This window comes from Atheta coriaria, unplaced genomic scaffold (assembly GCF_025399875.1).
Source record: "Atheta coriaria isolate IRGN ID8LTWV9N9 unplaced genomic scaffold, Caltech_Dcor_3.1 hic_scaffold_3_pilon, whole genome shotgun sequence".
Lineage (NCBI taxonomy): Eukaryota > Metazoa > Arthropoda > Insecta > Coleoptera > Staphylinidae > Dalotia > Dalotia coriaria.
In genome coordinates, this window is record NW_027045445.1 from 802,035 (window position 1) to 826,184 (window position 24,150).

The 24,150-nt window shown below is 35.2% G+C and overlaps 2 protein-coding genes across 7 annotated transcripts; one reads left to right on the forward strand and one right to left on the reverse strand.

Moving 5' to 3' along the window:
- The first annotated feature begins 1,287 nt into the window (after positions 1-1,287).
- Positions 1,288-4,179, forward strand: ppk23 (pickpocket 23). The gene is made up of 8 exons (XM_065318012.1): positions 1,288-1,580; positions 1,660-1,860; positions 1,929-2,240; positions 2,297-2,414; positions 2,478-2,716; positions 2,781-3,017; positions 3,084-3,570; positions 3,631-4,179. The coding sequence occupies exons 1-8, from the start codon at positions 1,366-1,368 to the stop codon at positions 3,745-3,747; spliced, it is 1,926 nt and encodes a 641-aa protein (XP_065174084.1). The 5' UTR covers positions 1,288-1,365; the 3' UTR covers positions 3,748-4,179.
- Pkcdelta (Protein kinase C delta) lies at positions 3,821-23,882 on the reverse strand. 6 transcript variants are annotated; one of them, XM_065318003.1, is made up of 13 exons: positions 23,073-23,882; positions 18,411-18,589; positions 18,234-18,349; positions 18,091-18,176; positions 17,900-18,029; positions 9,553-9,654; positions 6,711-6,934; positions 6,479-6,652; positions 6,267-6,421; positions 5,217-5,355; positions 4,973-5,161; positions 4,776-4,916; positions 3,821-4,494 (listed from the first exon to the last, which is right to left on the reverse strand). In XM_065318003.1, exons 1-13 carry the CDS (start codon positions 23,178-23,180, stop codon positions 4,345-4,347), a joined length of 1,893 nt encoding a protein of 630 aa, XP_065174075.1. In that variant the 5' UTR covers positions 23,181-23,882; the 3' UTR covers positions 3,821-4,344. The 6 variants fall into 6 exon arrangements, with proteins under 6 accessions (XP_065174075.1, XP_065174076.1, XP_065174074.1 ...); XM_065318004.1 differs by lacking the exon at positions 23,073-23,882 and adding an exon at positions 18,868-18,897; XM_065318002.1 differs by lacking the exons at positions 9,553-9,654; positions 17,900-18,029; positions 18,091-18,176; ... (1 more) ...; positions 18,411-18,589; positions 23,073-23,882 and adding an exon at positions 10,847-15,261 and having other exon boundaries at positions 6,711-6,826.
- Between the last annotated feature and the right edge of the window lie 268 nt (positions 23,883-24,150).

A 24,150-nucleotide genomic window follows, 5' to 3' on the forward strand; every position in this document is an offset into this window, starting at 1 on the left:
CTTCACACTTTTCAAGGAGTTTATGTCCACTTTACAAAATCAAAAAACTGAAACTGCCATTTTATATATTCTTATCATGGCATGAAAAAAGTCCAATAAGTACCTTTCTATCTTTATTACTTTTCGAGAAAATCGCGTCGGAAAATTGTTTTCCTCTCTTTCAAAAGTAAAAATTTTAAAGTCTTATTATATGTAGAATTGTTCCCTGGACGTAATGCCGTTTTCCGTTTTTAATTATCTCTATTAATTTCTGAGATAATCGGTAATTAAGTGTTGCTGGAAGTACACGTTGCACTTAAATGCATCTACAAGGTAAACCATATGAACTAATGAGTAAAATGAAAAAAAGGTTTGACCCTGTCTTTCGACAAAAAATAATTAAAGAAAAAAGTTCGACTCTGTTTTTTGACAGAAAATTATTTTGAAGAAAAGTTCGACCCTGTCTTTTGACAAAAAATAATTTTGAAAACAAGGTCGACCCTGTGTTTGAGTAAAAAAATCATTTTAACCAAGTTTGACTCTGCCTTTCAACAGAAAATAATATTTAAAAAAAGTTCGATCTTGTCGTTCGACGAAAAATAATTTTAAAAAGTTCGACCCTGTCTTTTGACAGAAAATTATCTTAAAGAAAAGTTCGACCCTGTGTTTCGACAGAAAATAATTTGATTGTTTCAGAGTGGTTTTTGGTTAATTTTTCATGATCAAAAAAGCTAACTCTGCCATGTTTTAGATTCTTGTTATGACATGCCGAAAATACAGTTTATAAAGGTTGCTTGTAACATTTATAGTTTCGGAAAAAATCGCATTCAAAAATTTGATTTTCCCATACTAAATAAACCGTGGAAAAACTGACGCTTTGAAGGTAGAAGCAGAAAAACACAATTAGTTTTCACGTTTCGACCTGCATTAAAAGAATATGCATTATGCAGAGCGAATTTAACATCTACGCTATTGACATTGAAAAACCTTCGATAAGTGTTTTACTTTATGTTATTGACATTGACAATCGATACCCACATACCCGCAGCAAGATCTTATCACAAGAGACAAAATGCACGTATAACAAAAGCAAATCGTGAAGGACATCTATAAATCCATTACAGAGCTATAGTATTGCACGACGACAAAACCGAATACGATTTATTAAGTTGTACACGTCGATTATGCTCGATGATATCTACTAAACGACACACAACACCGAACAATTTCAAAACATAACTGCAACTGATTATTATGATACATAACTCTTTTGTTATACGTTGTTTTGTTTGTTTGTTCATGTTGATTCGAATTTCAGTTGGTTTTTCTCTTCTTTACCGCACGGTTGTGTTTTTATGATTAATTTAAATTAAATTAACAGCTAAAATGAAAGTAAAATCAGGTGCAATAAGATCTCGACGGAGCTCTAATGCAAGTTTGAATAAATGGCGCAGTGCAAAGAAACGCAATAATAAAAATCATGTACCTATGCATAAATTACTAAAAGCCAGCTGGAAATACCAAGGAAAAATATTTTTCGCCGAGAGTACTCTTCATGGAGTTCGATATATCGCAGAAACTGATAGACCAATCATCGAACGGTAAAACTAACCTCATTAACCTCAATTTTATAACCTTAACCTTAGAATCTCATAAATCTAAAAATTTTATATTTTATAGGTTAATTTGGTTTATTTGTGTAATGGTCGGTGCAATATCAACAATGGTCATCATTGTGAGTCTCTGGGAGAAGTTTCAGACGAATCCTACTATCACAGGTCTGGATACTGACTTTCACAATTGGGATATTCCATATCCTTCGGTTACACTGTGTCCTAATCAGCCTTGGAATATAGAAAGATTGAATGCTTCGGTTGAAAAGTATTTTTAAACACCAAATTAGATTATGTATCAATTTAATTAAGATTTATATTTTGTTTATCTTTTAGAATAAGGGCTGAGCATAATTTGGACGAAGCAGCAACTAAAGATATGAATGATTTTCTTCAACGTTTAACACAATTGTCGTTATTATCAATGAATCCTGATGATTATCAAAGCGAGTATGACGCTATCTTGAAAGATCAAGATCTTCATAAATTGACATATGAATTAATGGTAACATGTGAAGAGTTTCTGGTTGAATGCAAGTGGAAGGCATTACCTTACAATTGTTGTGATAGTTTTTTTCCGAGTTATACTGAGAATGGATTTTGTTTCGCGTTTAATTCTTTGCATTATGAGAGAAAATCGCCTACAGGGTAAATAATATCGCAAATTCTTAAATTTACGTATTGTTTATAATGTTTCACTTCAGGGAAGAATATCCACCAATTGATCCATCTTCGATTATGTACATAAAAGAAACAGACAGCAAATTATCTTTGTTATTCACTGTAGATCCTATTGGACGAACAGAACATTATAATATATTGGTATGTATTTACGATAATTTTACTTAGACATCAATTTGTACTTAACTTAATCTGTTTTTAAAGATTTTTCTTCACAAAGCAAACGAATTACCAGGCATTAACCTAAAACCGCAACACGTTTGGGATTTCAAAATGGGTTCTATGTCTTTTTCTATGCGTGAAACTTACACAACAGACGACGCAACACAACTAAGCATTAAACAACGCCATTGTATTTACGATCATGAAATGAAACTTGAAATTGATAGTATTTATACTTACGCAGCGTGTGCACATCAGTGCCGTATGAATAATGCTCGAAGGTAACACGTAACACATTTCACAATATTTTTACAGATTTCTGTAATATAAACGTAAATATTTAAGGTTATGTTCGTGTATTCCACACTTTTACTCACTTGCTGAAGGTTATAAACACTGCAACGTCTCACAACTGAAGTGCATCGCCACTAATAAGAAAGAAATCAGTAATATTGAGAAGTGTGGTTGTGAACTCGGCTGTTCCAATACTATCTACGAAGTTGATAAATTGGTGGAAAGTGCAGCTAGCGATGAAGCTGCGAATGAAGGAGAAGAAAGTGATGGAATGCCAGCCGAACAGTTGTAATAACTAAGAAACAATTATTTCAAAACAATACATAAATTTCGATATTTTTGTTTAATTTGTAGATTTTCTGATGAAGAGGAAACTAATACCACTGACTCTTCATCAATAACTAATTCAACTGAAGATTCTGATCAGTCTTTACTTGGTGAAGATTCTGATCAGGCTTCATTTGGTGAAGATTCTGAACCTCCAACAAAGAAATCTAATCCTAAATTTTTTGAATGTGAATTTACTTCATGGCCGATGATCAAATACAAGCGAGAGGTACTTTTTGGTTGGGTAGATCTTTTAGTGTCCTTTGGTGGTATTGCAGGACTCTTTCTTGGATTCAGTCTATTATCCGGTGTAGAAATTATTTATTATTTTACAATTAGAGCGTGTTGTATGATATATAAACAGCGTGATGAATTGGAGACAATGGCGACTAATCCTGGTCAAAATGAAAAGAAAGATTATGATTTAGGTTTGGTTCCTTATTTTATTAAAGAACCTAAACCCGGACAAGGTGAAGAGATGTTACGTAGACGAATCAAAGATAATTCAAATTTTGTAAGTATTTAAGTAGAGATTTTGTTAAAGTCTGTTTTTTACCAAAAATAATATTTTTAGAAAGTTCAACCATTGCAATCACCAGCACAAAAGCGACCCATGCAGCCGATGATGGTAAAACCTCTCAATCCACAAAATAAAGTTGTTCCACCCTTCGGTTTTGATTATTACAATTAAATAATTAATTCTTAAAAAAAACATATTCTTCTATTCTTCGTAACTCTTCGTGTGAGGTTATGTTGCACGCGTCTTGACTTATAATCCTGAAGGTGCTCTTTAATCGATTAATTATAGTAATAATATACAAACGTTTGAATTAATTACAAATCATATTACAATATCTTTGTATAAGCCTATAATTATTTAAAATTACAATAATTAATAAAGTTGCATATTTTATTGCTAATTATATTAATTCTTTGTGAAGATTATTAGGTAATTTGCATAGAAAACATTGTTTTGTTTTACGTTAAACTAAAATGCAAATTTATTCCGCTGTCAATTTAACTATTTAAATCTAATTTTGTTTAACTTGATATTAATTTGTAAGTATTGCCATCTGGTGACTCGTTTTGTTTCATTGTTGAATTAAATACAAGTACACATTAATGTTGCACTTAAGTCACTTAAAGCTTCACGCTTTTTCTAGGCTGTGTAAGCCTTAGTAAAATTGATTCATCATCAAAAAAGGGTTCCAAAATGGCGCCGTTTTCACTTTCGTGAAACAAATTTAAAAAATTTCAAATTTTACCGTGGTTTTCTTTGGAGGACATTTTATCTGTCGGTAGCGTTCGGATTCGTGTAACTGAAGCCTTGGAACTGCGCCTGGTTCATCGAAGCGAGAATGTTGGCGTCGATGGGTGTGAGTTTCGCCCGTTCGGCTGTGAATGTTCGATCGAAGTATTTTGTATCTAAAGGATGTTGCTAAAAAAACAAAAATAATTAATATATTGTACTAGTTTTTGCCCGCGACTTTGTCCCGGTAGTGTTTAATAAAAATGTAATTCGTTTTTTACTCTCTTGTTCTAGACATAGTATGTGTCAATTCTATCAATAAGATTCGCAATTTTATTTAAAAAAAAATAATTCCGGCTATTAATCGAATTGAGTTATGCGCTTACCAACACATTTTGCAATTCATATATTATAGATTGAATAGATGTAAAGCATGCATTAACAGTTTATTGCCATTTTGATTGACTTACTAGATCTGGTTTAAATGGTGGTTCGAGTTGGCGCATGCTCAGCATCTCCCAGTCAATTGGCCGGAAGAATGGCTGATCCTGAATGTCACCCTGCTCGCAATATTTGTTTCCTAGTCTTTTGGTTGCATCTTTTTCTAATAACTACAAATATTTCACATATTAAACAAAAAGTTAGGTTAAACGGTTATGCTTCTTACTAATGTGAGAATACTGATGGATTCCTGACTGAGAAACCGCGGCAATACTGGGCGTTCATTGCATATCGACCAGAAAAGCTCATCTTCGTCACAACCGCTAAATGGCGACTGCCCGATGAGCATTTCATACAATAATACACCGAATGACCACCAATCGACGTTTTGGTTATAATGTTGTCCTTTGATAATCTAAAAACAATATTTGATTAAATATACGTTTAATTAATGATCAATGGAGCCTTACTTCCGGTGCCATGTAGTCCGGAGTTCCGCAGAATGTGTCCGCCATTCTGTCCAAGAATATTTGCAGTTTACACATGCCAAAATCTGCTATCCGCACATGTCCGTCGAAATCCAGCAGAATGTTGTCGAGTTTTAAATCTCTACAAAAAGAAAGTTTGAGATTTAAAAATTATGGAGAAATTTTCTTGGAAAAAGTTGTAAAAATAAATGTGACTCAATTGAAACGAAACTTTTGATATTTATAAAATATTCTCCATCTGTGAAACATAAAATTTTTCCACGCGTTCATTTAAATTGGAATTATTTCGAGTCGTTGACTCGCAATAAAAGCGAAGGAATTTTTTACTTCAAAGTTGTGAAAAAATGCGCTACGCATGTTAATCTTAATCAAGCGCGACAGCGCCGATAAATTCGTCCACGCAGCGCTGATTTAATAACTGCATTTCCTTCTCGCGCGCTGCGCTAAAATCAAGTCGTTATAAATGCTGCCGTCACGTCAGACCGAAAAGCCACGCAAACAAATATAAAAATAACATGCATTTCATAATTGCACGCACGGATTTGTCTCGATGGTCATTCAACCAAGATTTGACCGCAAAACACTACCTGCAGGAAGAAAATTTCAAGAAAATTAAACAAAATCGACCAAAAACCAAATAATAACTAAATATAATGTTTTAATTGTTAAATTTGAATTTTTAATTTAACGAAAATGTTGTATTTTAGTGAACACTCTATATATTCTGCTTGACGTTGACATTTTGAGGTGTTGCACGTGCGAGTAAAGTTTATAACATGCGAATGCAAATCTACGTGGTCGGTTTTAAAAAAAGCTCGGCGTCGTCAACGCGCGTGAGTGTGCACAGGGAAAAAAAAACGTAACATTTGGAACATTGCTCGCTGACATATCAACGATCACCGAATTTTTCTGTTGATTAAACTCGAACAAAAATAGAAGTGTGTGTGTGTGGTTTTGGCGACATCTTGTCTACTCCTATTCTATAGATACTCAATTTCATCTATTTCATTTCTATTTGTGAGGTTATGTTACCTGTAAACGATGCCTTTGCCATGCAAAAACTTCAATCCGGACATAATTTCAGCGGCATAGAAACGCGCTCTCGGCTCTTGGAATCTGCCACACTCCTGAATGTGGAACATGAGATCACCGCCGTTAAGATATTCCATTACGAAGAATAAATGTGACTGCAATATAAAAACCATATGATGATTTTTAAGGTTATATTTGTGGAATATACTTACGTCTGTTTGGAAAGTGCATAATAAATGACACAAATACGGATGCTTTGTGCCTAATGCCAGCACTTTCCGCTCGATTAATGTGCATTCCACATCGTCGTCTTCTAGGACAACATCTTTCTTGAGACACTTAATGGCATAATAGTACTCGGAGTTCTTCAATTCAGCAAGTAACACCTAAAATATCAACGTAGTTATTATGATTTGGTAATGTATGCAACTTGTGTGGCACTACCTTGCCGAAACTGCCTTTTCCCAGCACTTTGAGAAAATTGAAATCCTCCACATTGTATTTACAGAACTTTGGTATCGTCGTCGCAGGTGGTGTGATACGCCCAGAACGCTGAAAGCCTGCGAATGTACTCGAATGTGAGAACTCCTCGGCGATCTCGCTGGGGTCAAGCACCAGCGCCGGGTTGCGCTCCGGATTCGATGTTGGCGAGTCACGTTCCCCACATCCTGCGCCGTCATCATCATCAGCAGCACACAGCAAACGACAAAAAAACGGAGCTTTAGTTATCACAGAACATATAGCGTAACTGTAGCATAAAAGTTTGGTCATAAAATCGCCCTTTCAAAATGTATATATAGGCAACCAAACTTTCAAAACACTTTGAACACAACAAAAACAAAAGAAATTTCTATTTTTTTTGCTTGGGATTTGCATTTGCATTGACGTAAATTAACCAAGTACAGTACACGCGCCCGGCGTCGATTAAAAATAGCAATGAGTGAAATGTCCGAAATAAAAACCAGAAATTCAAACAGATGGTTGTGATTTTAAACAAATATTACATAAATCTATTTCGGGTATCTCTGAAAGTGATGAATATTGTTCAGGTGTTGACTTCAAAATGGCCGCTGGTAGTATACATGCATTAATAAATTTATTCGGGAATTTTTTATATCTATTTTTTTTTTTTTGCGATTGCGATGGCGGGCGGCAATTTGTCTCGCTAAGCGCTCGTTTGTTTTGAATTCGCGACGACCGCGACGACTGCGACGCTCTCAAGTTCGCCGATGTCATAAATTTCCTCTCAATGTCATCGCCACCTTCGAATCTTATATGTTTTGGTTATTTCTTGCGTAAATATTACAACATTTTGCGTATTTACTGAAGAAAAGGAGGAAAATCCTTCAACACTTCTATAATTATCAAGTTTCCGTTATCTAACCTCAATTATTGCGGTAATATCATAACCTATAAAGATACATAGACTTCCGTTACAACATAACCACACTTATGACGCATAATTTGATTAAAGGATGTAATTTTACTTCAAGCAAAATTCAAAATAAGAAATTTTTTTTTTTTTAAATGTTACCTTGATTTTGCACTCCAATGCAATTCAATTCTAGTATATTTATTTTTAAATTGAACAGATGAATACCTATCACTATCTGTAGGCATTAACCTTGAAGTATTAATTTCAGTTGAGTTTGCGGCATTTTCGAAATCAGTTTAATGTTGCTAATGTGATTTTTTGTGGTCCATTTGTAGTCGAATATCTTTAGCTCGAAAGTTCGCACGCAGCACTCGAGCACATGACGCGTGCTTACGTATGCGCGTAGCCGTGATACGTGTGCGCGCGGTCGAAAGCCAAAAAGTCCAAAAATAATTTGGCGCACATTATCAGCCGGTGCTGCGGCGTTGTCGACCGCTCTATGTCCGACGATGTTCGCACCGGTGTATTAAAACTGCTACAAATCCACAATTATTTGATTCGGGTACATAATTTTTGGTAAAAAGAAATTGCAATTGCGTAATGAGCGTAATGTTTTTTTGGTTCAATTGCTGTTTTGCGATTTTTAACATGTACCAATGTAGGTAAATGGTAAACAGTTGATTTCATAAACTTTCCTTTATGTCTTTGGTTTTTCCAGATTTACATTTTATAGTTTAAGTCTGATGTTCTGTTTTTGTCATTTTGAGAAAAACAAAATAAATAATTTTTTTTTCAAGGAATTAAAGTTGCATATTTATTGCAAAAGAAAAATAAACTTCTTCTTGTTTGCCTAGACAGAAAAAAACATTAGGGGAGAGTAGGGTAATGGGAGTCAGCGGGTAATGAGAGTCACCCATATATCCACGAAACAATAGTTACGAGTACCGCGTAAACGGCGTTCCTATCTCCGTTCTGGCCCCCCAGTGCCACCCCCAAAAAATCATGCAAATCGGTGCGTGTATCATTGAGATACGCCAATATTTTATTTTTGAGCTCCGCTGATCTAATTTTACGTCCACGCAAATTAGAAGATAAGTGTCGAATATCTTGCAATATTCGAATGAAACTTTTATATAGTCTTAGTTAAACATTCAAAATCGTGATGTGCAGTTCAAATTACATTAATGTTTTGAAGAAATATTTTTTTTGTTTTTTTTTTCACAATAGTGTAATTGTGGGCAATGGGAGTCATGCGACTCCCAATGGACGCTTTTGTCTTTAGTCCGCTCTAAATGGCCTATAAAAAGCAACGTGACTTATTTTTCAATAGCCTTCATGCAGAAACGATACTGCAGGAAAGTAACAAAACTTATGATTCCTATATTGGCACTGATGACTTATGCCAGGGCGATGGATGAAGATTTGGAAAACTGATGTCTAATGTGCAACGATTAAAAAAAAAAACAATTAAATGTGGTTCATAGCACTTCATTTGGGCTATGGGCTCATGTGAAATGCACTGGGTGGGACTTTGCGGAATATTATGTTTGCGATATCTGCTAGATTTCGTTTGATTCCGATTGTCCCCAGGGTGACCACCATTACCCGCATGTCGGTGTAATGGGAGTCAAATCTGTTTTTTTTTTAAACTTTAATAATATCCAAAATTGATTGTCAAAGTGACTGAAAATTATTTCAAATAATAGGTATTTAAGTAAACAATGCTTATAAGCGATTGCAATAAGTATTTTGCTTATAATTTAAATTATATTTGAGTTCTCCCTTAAGTGACCCCCATTACCCTCTTTTACCCTAACTGTTGCGGTGAAAAGTTAATGAGAGGCGCCTCCACCATAATTTTACCTAATTAATTTTCTTTTTTTGTTTGATGGTGTTAAAAATACCTCTTACCTCTCTTGACATCTTCAATTAAGTCAACAATCACCTTCTGATTGATGCCGCACAGATTCGCCGTCAGTTTCTCGCACTTCTTGTGACAATTGACGTCGCAATCTGCGTGTATACATACAATTATACAAATGATAGTTTGTGTAGAATATTAATATCTGCTGATGTTTTGAGTGAAATGTCTCAACTCGGCTGCAATTTTTTCTCTCATTACGCGCATCGTGAGACATGTCTCGTCTCTCGACGCGAGCAAATTGCGGTCGAGCGTATCCATGTCTCGTCGGCCGGCTGCCGAACAAATAACAAAATGTCCGACGTGAGTTTTGCCAAAAAACATTAAACATCTTCGGATTCCGAAATACCTGATGCACAAAATCGCAAAATCGCAATTCGCACCTACTTAAAACATAACAGAAACATCTTTTGATATTTTTCACCTTTTTTCCCTAATAAAATCTATGTTTACGTTTGATTGTATATAGAGTTGCCTATAAACTTTTACTTGTCGGAAAACGAAATTTCCTTTCCGTTTTCAACCATAAACTAAATGATAAATTTCCCTGACTTTCGACGCAATAAACAGATCACTGCATCATTAACCAGATCAAAGGCGATAAAATCCACATACACATAACCAAAACATAACCTCACATTCACGAAACCCGCTAATGTAGAGAGGAATCAGTGTGTCAGGCGATGGTAACCGATGAGAAATGAGTTTACAGCGCGACGACGACAACGTTGGCGACGTAATTGCGAAACGCTCGCTTTTTTTCTTGGCTCTAATTACAAAAGCGTCTTTTGTGAGCCGCGCGTGTACTTGTTTTAGCTTTCGTGTTGCGAAATCGAGGAAACGCAAACAGCAAAACACGCTCCCAAGAAATAGAAAAGAAAAAAATCATTTCGAAAAAGTAAATAGAGTTTCAGAAATAAACGTGTGCAACACTTTCACGAAAGTGATCCATCTTCGAAATAATAATAGAGACGCCAAGAAAAAACTGTAATGGCGGTTCAACGTTCGCAAAAATCAAAATGGCGTTGTGTAAAATTCAATTAAATTTTGTGTTAGCACGTTTCTAACTAAAATTTTGGTAAAATTTTGTGAAAAAAAAAACACGCGTAGCATAAGCTGCACTATAAGTTAGCATCCAAATTTAAGCCCAAAAGCAAAGCCTATAAAAGCTATGATTAGATAGTATTAGAGAGAAATATTAAACGCCCTCTAAGAAAGGGTGCTAACCCTTGCGTTTGCCGCCTTTGTTGCCCGAGTGAAAGCCGGAATCGCCTGATGACGTACTTGCCCCCACAGATCCGTAACCCCAAACGTCGTTCATTGCTTCATAATCCACATCATCATCTTCTTCATCACTATCATCCTCATCCTCATCGTCATCTTCATCATCTTCTTCTGAAGATTCTTCTTCACTTGAACTTTCTTCTTTTTTAGTAGGTGTTGGTGTTGTAGAATTTGTTGATGGATTTGTAGGTGTTGCAGATTCTTCTTCGCTGGATTCTTCTTCATCTTCATCATCATCTTCTTCTTCATCACTGCTTTCTGCTTTTACGGTTACACGTGGACGTGGGTAGTGTCTATGACGAATTGTTTTTGGGCGTGCATAGAGAATCTTAGCTCCTTTATCATCAAACTCATTCCGGCGAAGATATTGGTTCATAAATTGTGATATACGATTGGATTGTAATGGGACAAATTTAGGTGGTGATGGAGTACGGACTGATGCTGGTGGAGTAGGTGCTTTGAAGACTTCTAAGTCTGGATCCGCGATGCCTGATTTGTTGACCAGGGAACGTTTTGAGATGATTTTTTTGGCGGGTTTGACTGATGGAGGTTTTACTGTTGGTGTTTCGGGAGTTGCTGGTTCGAATTTATTTACTGTGGGTTTTTCTGTTGAGCCTGGTTTTGGTGATTCTTCTTTTGATTTTTGTTTTGCTAGTTTAGCTTTTGATGTTGTTGTTGTTTCTTGGGATTTTTCTTTTGTTAATTTTGGTTTTTGTTTTTCTTCTTCTGATTTTTCTTTAGTTAGTTTAGGAACTGGTTTTTCTTCAGTTGTTTGTTTTGTTATTTTAGGTGCTGGCTTTTCTTCTGATTTTTGTTTAGTTATTTTGGGAGTTAGTTTTTCCTCGGGTTTTTCTTGAATTAGTTTTGGTGCAGGTTTTTCGTCTGATTTTTGTTTTGTAAGGTTAGGTTTTACTTTTTCTTCAACCTTTGGCTTAACATCAACTTTAGGTTTCTCTTCAATTTTAGGTTTTGGTTCAGGTGTTTTTGGTTTTGGAATATCTATCTTACCCAATTCTCCATTTTGTTTTACATCTTTGAGTTGAACATTACCCACTACAGGTTTAGAAACAACAGGAACCTCCACTTTATTTTGAACCGATTTTTCTTTTACTAGCTTAGGTTTAACTTGAATTTCAACCTTCTCATTTGTCACCGCACTAACACTATTTACATTTTCAATTTTCTTTTCAACCACTTTTGGCACTGGTTCGATTTTTTCTTCTAATTTCTTTAATGCCGCAACAGGTTTTGAATTTTCAACAACTTTAGGTGTTTTAGGTTCGTCTTTCTTCAAAGATTCTTCAACAGATTTAGATTTTTCAACAATCTTTGGTTTGTCTACTGTTTCATCCAAAACAGAAATAGATTTAATTAAACCTTTAGGTTTAGGTTCAATTTTTGTTTTGTCTTCTACTTGTTTAGGCTTTTCTTCGATTTTAGGCTTGATATCTACAGCAATCGGCGCCTTTTGTTCTTCAGCTTTAGGAAATCCATTCACTTTAGCTTGCAGCACTTTAATTGCTTTTTGCTTTTCTTCAATTTTCGTATTAACTTCAGATAATTTTAATTTATCATCTGTTTTTGGTTCAATTTTCAACGGTTTAGGTTTTTCTTCAATTTTAGCCTTGGGTTCTACTTTCTTTGGTTCTTCAAGTTTTGGTTTCACTTCCACTTTCCTAGGTTCTTCAATTTTAGGTTTTACTTCCACCTTCTTAGGTTCTTCAACTGTAGGCTTCACCTCTTCCACTTTAACCTTGACCTCTTCATCTTTAACCACAGATTCAACGTTTGGAGCAATTTTAGGACTTTCAACTTTAGGTTTAACCTCAGGTATTTTTGAAACAGCTTTAGGACTTTCTACCTTTGCAGATGTAGGAGTTTTAGGTTTCTCTTCAATTTTTGGCGTGACAGGCGTGACTTTTTGCTCAACTTTTGGTGTAATTGGAGTAACTGGAGTCTTTTCTTCAGTTTTAACCTTGGTAACATAATTATCAATAGCTTTAGGTTTCGGCTCAAACTTCCTAGCCCAAATTGGCCCTCCAGTATTATTATTATTAGCATCCTGTTCTTCATCTTCTTCCTTAATCAACATAGCTAACCTCTTTTCTTCTAAATGTTTCTTCCTATGATCAAAACTAACACTCTCCCTGGTCCCAATCTTCTCCCAAAAGTTTTCTCCTGATTTATTCTCATCTTTTGAAGCCAGTCCTGGGCTTTTCTTCATATCATACACTTTAGGCGTAGACGGACTCTTCCCTACTTCAAATTTAGAAAGAGGTGAATCTTTCTTAGGAGATTCAACCTTTGTATCAAGTTTTAATCCTTTAGGAGCAACTTTCATACTCTGAGGTGGACTTTCATCTTCAGATATCTTCCCCATTTGGTTACCATGCATCCTAAGGTTAAACACAGCCCCAGGTTGTGATAGTTTCCTCAAATCCAACTTCTTTTCTTCACCAGGTGTTAAAACTTGTTCCTGTTTCTTCTCTAAAGGAGGTTGAGGACTTTTTGATCTTTCTCTTTTCATAGCCAGAGCACTACCACTTAAATCAAGTTTCATTTGAGGCAAATGCTTATTACTCTGCACCTCGGGAGGAACCTTAGCATCTTCAATTTCTTCAACAGTCACATTATACTTAAACTTTTTAGGTTTCTTAGTAGTAGGTGATTCTATAATCTCCACATTATCAATAACCGCCTTCCATGAAGGACTCTCTACAACATCAACAGTAGCAGTAATTTTAGGTTTAGGTTTATGTCTAATCTCTTCAACCTCAACCTGTGATATATCTCGGATAGCCTCCTGGAAAGCTTTCTCCATATCTTCATCATGTTGGGAACAATCACTCAAGATAGAACTATCTGTAGATGTTCTTCTATATTTCTTAACAGTCCCACGACGTTGCAATCCACTTTTATTACCTCCTCCTTCTTGATCAAGCACCAACTTTTCATTGGACTTCTTCTTAACAACTTTCTTCTTTTTTGGTTTTTCTATTTCTGTAAGAATTTCAGTTGTGTTGTTATTTTCATCTTCTAATAAATTCTCTTGTCGTAACATATCTTCAAGTATTTCAACATTTTCCTTCAAAATTTCCGCAGAATTACGTCTTATCTGTTTGAAAAGATCTTCACTAAGTTGTTTGCTCTGCCTTCGAACAACTTCTTCAGGTTGACCAGGGTTTAAATCCTCATTAATAGTCTCCGAAGAAATAACTCTGCATATTTCCTGAAAACTTGGTTTTCGGACAGAAACCCGCCTGGGTATTTTACGCCCTTCTTGTTTAAGTCTTTTCTCTTCTTCTTCTGTACGGATAAGAAACTTATCTACCAGCATCTCCCCGGGGGATTTCTTGAATTTTTGTTTTTCTTGTTGTTTCATATCTTCATAAAAATTGGCTCTCCAGCTCTTGGGTTCTGTCCCATTTTGAAGTTGTTTCCTCGGAGAATCTTTTTTATGTACAGTATGAAGTCTTACTAAAGCCCTGTCTCTTCTAATAGGTTTAAACTCTCCAGAATCTTCATTGTTAGTATCATTATTTACTTCTTGAGTTTTAGGAGCTGAAGTAGCTAAACCCATTGTGGGAGGACTAGGAGATTTTAATTTATCCGGACTCCTTTTGATTTCTGTAGGCGCAGGAGTTGATATTGCCGATGTGTTGCTACTGGTTGCCATGGGCGTCTTACGATCATACTTTCTGTACTTATTGTAAGAAACGTCGATATCAGCCGTGTTGATCTTAATAGGTTTCGGAGGTGCTTTGTACTTTGGAGAACTATGATGTTGCAAAAGCAAACCAGGGTTAAACTTCCGAATGGGGCTAATAACAGCCGCTTCACTAATGGTCCCCAAGTGGGGTTTGTAAGACCTAGGAAAACGCGGTATTGTTTTCGGAACAATAGGCGCCCGATAACTGCTTGCTCCTGACAGCAACGAGGAGTGGTTGCTGTATGCACTGGGCAGGTACAATCCCGCATAGGCGGAGCTTGAAGGGCTCGAGTACAAATCGGACGAGTACAGCGGCATTGTGATAATTAATTATAAAAAAAAACCAAGATGGCTGCCAAAACTTCAGTAATCTACACCTTTCACAAACACTGCACACACATAAACAATAGTGTGTCTTTGTAGTTGGTATTTTTAGTGGTGGTCACTTGTTGTAGATGATCGCTGCTGGTTGTAAACATCATCGCATCGCAATGTGCGGTTCGGGCCAACGCAGCTGGCGCATGATGTGAAGAGCAAAGTGGCGAATATCGTTCCGATCCAATTATTACCGAATCGATCGGTTTGTTTCGCGCGTGCTGATCGATACCTTGATTCGGAGCGATGACACTTTTGAGATCGGAGGATTTTTACTTTGGTGGCGGTGGCGGCGGCGGCGGAATGCGCGAATGTGCGTGGCGTGCGTCGCGACAGAATGCGTACTGGCGTGAGCGCGCGCTTCGGCCGAGACGTTTGCCAAACAAAACCTATTTTTACCGCCCGGCCCGCGCTGACGTATTGCACACTACTAGCCATTTTCCTCTCTCAGGATTGCACAAACAATTGCGAATGTAGTTTGAATATTAACATCACAATAAACGTAAATCACGCCATTTTGCATGCATAGTAAACTGTTTTACCGACATGTCATTACATAACCTAAATTAAAAATTTTTATCTAGGGATATTTTACTTTTGAGTTGTGTTGTGTTGTTGTTTGGTTATGCATACATGTAAAGTAGTAAATTTACACCGGGAAATTCTATTAATACAACGCGCGAATCCATTGTCCTTCTGGTCCAAATAGACCTAACTACGCTGGGGCGGCGGGGGGATACGCGAGGCGGCGAATTTGGAGCGGCAGCACACACCATCTGGCACACCTTTACAACAAAGTCAATTGCTATTTGCCGTTTGCTATTTTCGCATGTTTTATTTTTGTCTATATACAAAGTGCTACTGTAAATCAACCGGAAGTTAATGGCAAAATATACAAAAATAGTATAAATTTTAATGTTTACTGATATATACGATGAATTTATTTGTTTATTTTTATGTTCCAACGGAATAATTTCATATTTTTTGCTATTTTTGATTTTTTCAAATGGCAATAAACCGTGATTACTTTTTTACCCTTGAAAATCATACGGGAACATTGAACAGAGAATTTATAAATAAAAATGCGCGCTGAAATTGCTCGTATATCTACGCGGGCGTTTCGATTTTAATTTATGTTCCGCGTGGATGCAAAAAAAAAAAACATTTCGGAACATTCGAACGATCAGCACGTACTAGTGTTTATAAATTACACCTGTTGCATCTGTCATTTTCAGGTATATTAAGCAGAGTTTATAAAATTAGATCTAAAACATTGATTTTATCTTTGATTTTTAATTGGCATCAAAACATCCAATTAAAAAGATTTCCGACTGATAATAAAATATATAATTTATTAGCTTTTGCCCGCGACTTCGTCTTGCTAGGGTTTAATAAATATGTAATTCGTTTTTACTCTCTTGTTCTAGACATAGTCTGTGTCAATTCAATCAATAAGATTCGCAATTTTATTTTAAAGAAATTAATTATATAAAGAATTGCTAATAAGGCACTTCAGCGCGCCATCTCGGATTCAACTATTTAACTATAACTATAATTGAATCTCAATGCCAACTTTTATCCTATAGAAAAAGGCTGTCTTTGGTGTTTTCCCGGCAATTATTTGAATTTTTCTCGCCGTAAAAACCATCCTTGGACTTCACCGAACAGTTTTAAAAAAGAATTGGCCAAATTGGTCTACACGTTGTTGAGTTATGCGCTTACCAACAGATTTTGCGATTCATTTTTATATTATAGATGTTTTTAGGTTTAAATTGATTTCAACTAAATTATTTTTAATTTTTATTACAAAAAACGATAGAAACATAAATATTTATTGTTAAAAATTATAGTTACACCAATGTAAACCCAGTTAATGTGCCTCAAGTTAATTTAATTTGTTTTGTTTGGTATTCCTGTTCCGCGGAAGCTCGTAAATCAATTTTAATTGCGGAATTATGGAAGCTCTGTATGACTGGTTGCCGACTTTGGTCTACAAAGCTTTCAAGTCCTTTGATTTTATTTAAAAAAAAGCTATTTCCTTTAAATTTTAAATTCAAATTAAAGTGATGATAAATTTCAGTAAACGAGAATAGCTCACAACTTAAATGTGGTTTTGGTTGCATACAAACACACTAGAACTGTTTTGATACATGTTTGGCGTTGTAAATTACAGGGATATTTTTTGTTTCGCCGTTAATGCGCCTTAATACCACATTTAAATGTTAAGTGGCGATCACGAGGAACGCTAGCAGTGATATCTCGCCTCAATCTCAACCCACGCGCACTTAATCTGTCGGTGTATGTGTTTTTTTCTTAATTCGCCGTTTGGCAGTTAGCCAAACGCTCACCATTCAAAGTTTCACATGTGATACTCGTCCACATCAATATCTACTCCCACATTTAACACAACATGTGAAAAAGTTTCCTACAACACTTTGTATATTAAAAAATGTAATTTTAAGTTTTAAGATAGGCAACTCAATATACACTTGCGTTTTTACTGCGATGTTGATTGTATAAAGTAAAAAAATACGTTTCTGAGTCATACGCGATGCGTTTGTCATCGCTTGTTTGTTGTTTTTGGCAAAACTCAAGTTTTTGGTTTAAAAAATGATCTATTGCGAGATTTATCGAGACGTTTCGCTCATGTTGATTCATTGATTCGAAAAATAATTGTGGTGTTAAGTGAAGTTGAGATTTAATGCAAGTCTTGAAATTTAATTTCGAGAATATTTGGATAGCATATTGTTATTGTTGGCATAAAAAACCATTACGAAACGAAAAGCTTCCTCAACTTAACTTAACACCCACATTGCACTTGCAATTTGCAATCATTTTCACAGTTGACACTTGTATTTTCACACCTAATTTAAGTACACGTCAGTTTTGACCATTTCTTACACTTGTCAACTGTCAAAATGTTTGTGTTTGTGTTGGGTTATGTTATAATAGTTATGTGTGTTGCCTACCTTCACATTTTAGTCCCTGTTTGTAAATGCCGTAGAGTAGTGAGCCGCAGTGATCACAAAATGTCGGCGACATGAATGTATGCACACGGAAACGATGTGGAACATCGATATTGAAACGCTCTCTTAAATACTACAAAAAAATAATTAATTAAACTCAATTATTATTATTATTATGTTTATTTATGACTTACTATTGTACTTTCTGAGTTGCGTCCAGATTCCGGACATTTTCCTAATAATTTATCATGGCACTTTTTGTGTACTGCAGTTTGACACACTAAAAACCAAATTTTTGAAAAAAAGAATGTTGAAAATAATTTGTAGGTTAACTTACATTGACATTGATATCCTTGTTTGCCAAAACCCCAAAGGAAATCTTTACAGAATGCACAAAATGTCGGTTGACGGAAAAACTTTGCAAGAAAGTTGTGTCCTTTGACTACATGAACACTGCAATCAAAATGACGACGTCAAAATAATTTTATAATATTTTTATTAAATCTTTAATTACCGTTGATGTTTGAGTGCACCACGTCTTCCAATATCTTTCGCAGGCGATCGCAACATAGGTTCGGTGCCTTCGGGCTCCCATCGTGATGCCAACAATGGCGTCGTTGATTGAGTTGATTGTGTCGATATAGTAGAGAGCGTTGTCTCCGAATTTCTGCTTTTTGGCACTCTTGGTTTACCCTGGAGAAAAAAATTTAGTAATTTATGAAAATAAGGTGAATTTATTTTTGGTCGACACATTTTTTAAAAAGTGTTGGCAAATTTACCGAAATATAAAATAAGCATAAGTTTTATACGTGCAATAAAACGAGCGTAATGAGCGGAAGTGCAAATTGATGTGAACAAAGCTCAAATTTAACGTGCATGCGTTTTATTTATAAAAGCAATTTGCTTGCACCGCTGAAAATTAAATGCTTTCACTGCCACATTTATAAAAACCATAGTGAAGTATTAATCACCATAAAAAACTTCATATTTCTTTTGTAAAACTTAATAATTATTAACACAAATCTTTAATTTATTAATTTAAACTTTTTCTGCGTCTTATTTGCTGAACAATATTTCATCGACTGAAAGAAAACATGAGTAGATGTTCAGATTTATATGAAAGCAATTGCTATGTGAGTTATTTTATTTTTTACAACTTTTGGGAAATTTTGGCCGCTTTGAAGATGGTGTGAAAATTGTTGAATAATGCATCACTTCGAGAATGTGTCACGCGGCATTTTTCCATCGAACTGGTTGTTGGCAACCAAATACACGCATGTATAGCGTGAATGAAGAAGCTGAATGAAATCAAAACAAATAAAACATACGAAAAAGTCGTTAAATGTGTGAGAGCGATGAGAATTTTTGGATTGGAATTTATCGTAAAAGCGCCAGCAATTACTGAAATACATTTATATTGCTTAAACACATGCTGAAAGGCATCTACAGTATTTTGGGTGAAGGTTTGGTTATGTGGATGCTTTGTATTAGTCATTTTGGTTTATATTCATATTTATTACATGTTTATTGAATCGTAACTTGAAATATTTCAAAAATTGTGGTTGACTAATGATAAATATGAAATGGTCTTGATTTTAACCAAAATTATTCATTTATTAGCTTTTTCCCGCGACTTCCGGTAGTGTTTAATAAAAATGTAATTGATTTTCACTCTCTTGTTCTAAACCTAGTTTGTGTCAATTCTATCAATAAGATTCGCAATTTTATTTTAAAGAAATTAATTATATAAAAAAATGCTAATAAAGCACTTCAGCGCGCCATCTCGGATTCAACGATTTAACTATAACTAAAATTGAATTTCAATGCCCACTTTTATCCTATAGAAAAGGACTGTCTTTAAGGCTTTTCCGGCAATTATTCGAATTTTTCTTGCCGTAACAACCATCCTTGGACTTTAACGAACATTTTAACAAAAGAATTGACCAAATTGGTGTAGGCGTTGTTGACTTATGCGCTTACCAACAGATTTTGCAATTTATTTTTATATTATAGATAGATATATTAATTTCCAACGCTATGCACTTTATATGCATGTGTATATAACCTAATTTAATTCTAAACTATTCCACAGATAGCGCAATGTAATAAACATCTATTTTTAATAATTTCTCAATAATTTTTATATTCTGTCACACAGCGCAATAAATTTAACACATGAAAAAATGTATCGTGGTAAATTACAAATTGTACGAGCGTAAAACGTTTGTTTGAAATTTATGCGGTGGAAATTACGCGCGTTGGGTGCGTTATGAGTGTTACGATGCGTGTAAAATTAAATAGCGCCCGAATGACCGATTTTGTGCAATGGAAAACGCACAACTCATACAAAGACGGTGGCAAGGCGCGCGCGCGCACGCCGCGCTTTTTATATAATATATATAAGTCGCGTGGAAGTTTCGGATGGAGTAATAAACTCGTCTATTTCGGCATTCCTCACGTCTGACTCACGTAAATCTCAGCGTGCGCGCACACAGTTTGGAAAACTGGTGGAAATTCGACGATTTTCCTAATTTCCTTATTTTCACAATGCAAACAATTCAGAAAACACATAAATCAATTGATTTATATTTATGTGAAGTTTTCGATTTGTTGTTGTGAAGTGAAATGTGAACTGAAACATGATTTGTTATTCTGGTGCTTGAAAAATTAGTTTTTGAATAATAACTAGCTTTTGCATGCGATTTCGTCCCGGTAGTGTTTAATAAAAATGTAATTCGTCTTTACTCTCTTGTCCTAAACAGATTATGTGTCAATTCTATCAATAAGATTTGCAATTTTATATTAAAGGAATTAATTATATAAAGAATTGCTACTCGGATTCTATTTAATTATAACTATGAATCACAATCGTGCCTACTTTTATTCTAAAGAAAAGGGCTGATTTTGGGTTTTTGCGGCAATTATTTGAATTTTTCTCGCCGTAAAAGCCATTCTTGGACTTTAACGAATATTTAAAAAAAAAGAATTGGCCAAATTGGTATAAGCGTTGTTGAGTTATGAGCTTACCAACAGATTTTGCGATTTATTTTTATATTATAAATTAAACAAAAACGTATCAATTTCATTCTTTGGAAATATATATAGTAGTAAATTTATAAGCTACTCACAGAAAAATTTTATTAATTTCAGTTTTTATTCATAGTTACGACTCAATTTTCTAAATTTTTCAAGATCGAACTAAAATCGTGTACCTATATCATTTTGTAAAATGATTTTCAACATTTTATTAACGCAGAAAGGTGAAAAATTTAGTCAACAATGTATATTTTTTATATTAAAATTTTATTTCTAATAGTTTTAAAGATATTAATTAATTTCCAAGACACAGAAGGTTTTCTTTTATGCTGCAATAACCATGATCCCAGAGATTACGAAACTTTTAACTTTTTTCCAATTTTTACCAAATTTTTTGAAAGAAATTTTGTATATTTCTTTAGTAGGATAAAGAACCGAAAACCCACCAAATGTAGAATATCAAATGTCGCTCAAAAGTCAATCAACTGTCACATAATCTCTCCTAAAGTGAGTAAAGTGAGTAATAAAAAAGCCGTAAAGGTAAAAAAATTAACGCTGAGATAAACACGCTGAGCTGAAGCAACGCGTCAAAAAACCTACGACGTATTGAGGTTGAATAAATATTTACCACAAAGAATATTTCTACGCTGCACGCTTTCCGAAATGAATTTTTGATTTCTTTCTTAAATCGCGCGCAGTTTAAAACCACTAAAACTTCAAACGCTTAAACGCGTTGCAATCACGTTGTAGCGTAGTTAGTTGTATTATGTATATTTGTGAATGTATAAAATTCCGATTCGAATCGAAATCGGCGTGTGGCGCGCGGAATGCGCTCGCATCTCGCTCGCGTCGTGCGAGAAAACATTTTTATTAATAGAACGCCAATAAATTCGCCTATAAGGATGAAAAAGTGAAAAAACTCGGCGAGTCCACCCCGCGCATACATACGGTCTGCAGCTAAGGATACACTTTAAGTCTGAATAAATATCATAAAATTAAAGCAATATGCTTGGTAATCAGCGATTGGAAAATATTTACATTAAAAAAATTATTTTTGGTGGAGGCGCGACAAAACTATATAAAAACTATAACCGGCGCATTCACCAAAATTAATTAAATTTACAAAAATATCTTCGGTAAATTTTGAAGTTTTACATGCGTTTTTATTAGCTTCACTTGCATATTTGTACCATAATATTAGTATTCTCATTTAATATTTTTTTCTATAATATAAAAATGGATCGCAAAATCGGTTGGTAAACGCATAACTCAACAACGCATAGACCAATTTGACCCATTCTTTTTTTTAAATGTTTGTTGAAGTCCAAGGATGGTTTTTACGACAAGAAAAATTTGAATTATTGCCGGGAAAACCTTAAAGACTTAGCCCTTTTCTATAGGATAAAAGTTGTCATTGAGATTCAATCATAGTTATAGTTAAATAGTTGAATCCGAGATGGCGCGCTGAAGTGCATTATAAGCAATTCTTTATATAATTGATTTCTTTAAAATAAAATTGGGATTTTTATTGATAGAATTGCCTCATAGGTACGATGTCTTGAACAAGAGAGTAAAAACGAATTACATTTTTATTAAACACTACCGAGACGAAGTCGCGGGCAAAAGCTTGTTCTTATATAAATAATTATTCTTATCAACTTTTCAATTCGATTTACCAATAAAGCGTGTTTCTTAGTTGTTTTAATCTATAATTTATTTTATTACTCAATCGATTCTCGTGAGAATGGTTCCACCAACTCCCAAACAAACTTGTTCTGCAAACTCGTAAACATTTGCTAGCGCGAATGTACGCACATCGCACATGTGTATCGATAATTTATGTGCATATAGCCATGGATTTTGATTACATTCCACCAAACTGCGTGAGCAAGTGCTATAAAATTATCCACGAATTGCTCGCGCTCAAAGCGCATTTCTCTCAAAACGAAAAAATCATAACCTTAAAATCTTTTGACATGCGAGGTATGTTTATTTGCGCACGCGTTTAATTACGGTCATATAAACATTTAAAGATTAGCTTACCTTAATCATTACTTAATTACTTAATTATTCTGCGTCGTGCGTAGTAATAAAAGATGTTTTAAATGTGCTGTCAAACTGGAGTGATTTGTAAACTAACCTCAGATGTCCAAGATCGGTTCTGACGTGTTTCGGACCTTCGATGGCCATTATTAGTACTGCTGCTTTTCTTTTTGCTGTGGTTGTGAGATCCACCGATGAAAATCATCTTGTCCAGACATTCGACGCACTTTGTTTCGTTTCAACTTCGTTTTCTTTTGTTCTTCTTGTTTTTATCTGATAGTTATGCAACCAAATGAACACACCACTAATCCATCACATTAGAGCACATTTTGCTTCTATTATTAAAATTCATATACATATATTTATAAATACGTTGCGAATAAAGAAGTTAGAGTGAATATGTAATTTGTGTATGCTTTTTTTTTAATGCAGTGCTTGTATTGAATGAGTTTGGAGTGTTTAGTTTTGATTCAGTTCGTTTTTGTTTTGAAAACAATCGCATTCACACTTGTTTGACGCACGGCAACACACAATGCACGTGCGGAAAGTTGACTAGTGAAAACCGGTTAAATTCTCGATGTCGACGTAGTGTGCTAAGACGACTTACAATAAATCCCTCGTTGGTTAATTACCACGCACGCTTTATATTCGCTTATAATCATTAACTGTGCACACAAGAGAATTGTCGCACTGCACAAGTCACGTCACGTTCGCCATCTTGCGTGGTGGCGGCGCACGAGCACACAATGATGACTGATTGGTGTGTTGTGGTGGATTGTTTCGGTTGAAGCCGCCGCTGCGGTTTTTTCTTCTGGATGAATTTCGCGCAGACATTAATTGGGCCGCGACGTCCGTTGAACGCGCGCACGACTAATCGCACAGGCTGCGTGCATGTTTATGCCGCCGCCGCCGCCGCACCGCCGACTCTCTCCGACGATGATGTTAATTATTTTTAGCACTGCGAGCGCCGCGAGTGCGTGCAGGCGCGGCGTCCATCGTCGCTGTGATTTCGGCGTCGCTAACAACATTTCGCCTCGCATAAATAACATAAATTAGGCGCGCGCGCTGCACTCGAGGTATGGGATTTGCAATTTTCTGCACGAAAACAATGTTTATTATGATTGATACTCTCAAGTTTCAAATTAAAATTGCCGCCATTTTGGATTTAACAATTA

Excerpts from the sequence above, each read along its gene's own strand:
- ppk23 (XM_065318012.1), top strand. The coding sequence starts at position 1,366 with ATGAAAGTAAAATCAGGTGCAATAAGATCTCGACGGAGCTCTAATGCA. Across the intron at positions 2,415-2,477 it reads CAGAACATTATAATATATTG|ATTTTTCTTCACAAAGCAAA; the intron begins GTATGTATTTAC and ends CTGTTTTTAAAG. Across the intron at positions 3,018-3,083 it reads GGAATGCCAGCCGAACAGTT|ATTTTCTGATGAAGAGGAAA; the intron begins GTAATAACTAAG and ends TTTAATTTGTAG.
- Pkcdelta (XM_065317999.1), bottom strand. The coding sequence starts at position 14,873 with ATGCCGCTGTACTCGTCCGATTTGTACTCGAGCCCTTCAAGCTCCGCC. Across the intron at positions 6,422-6,478 it reads TATGCACTTTCCAAACAGAC|TCACATTTATTCTTCGTAAT; the intron begins GTAAGTATATTC and ends TTTATATTGCAG. Across the intron at positions 4,495-4,775 it reads CACCATTTAAACCAGATCTA|CAACATCCTTTAGATACAAA; the intron begins GTAAGTCAATCA and ends TTGTTTTTTTAG.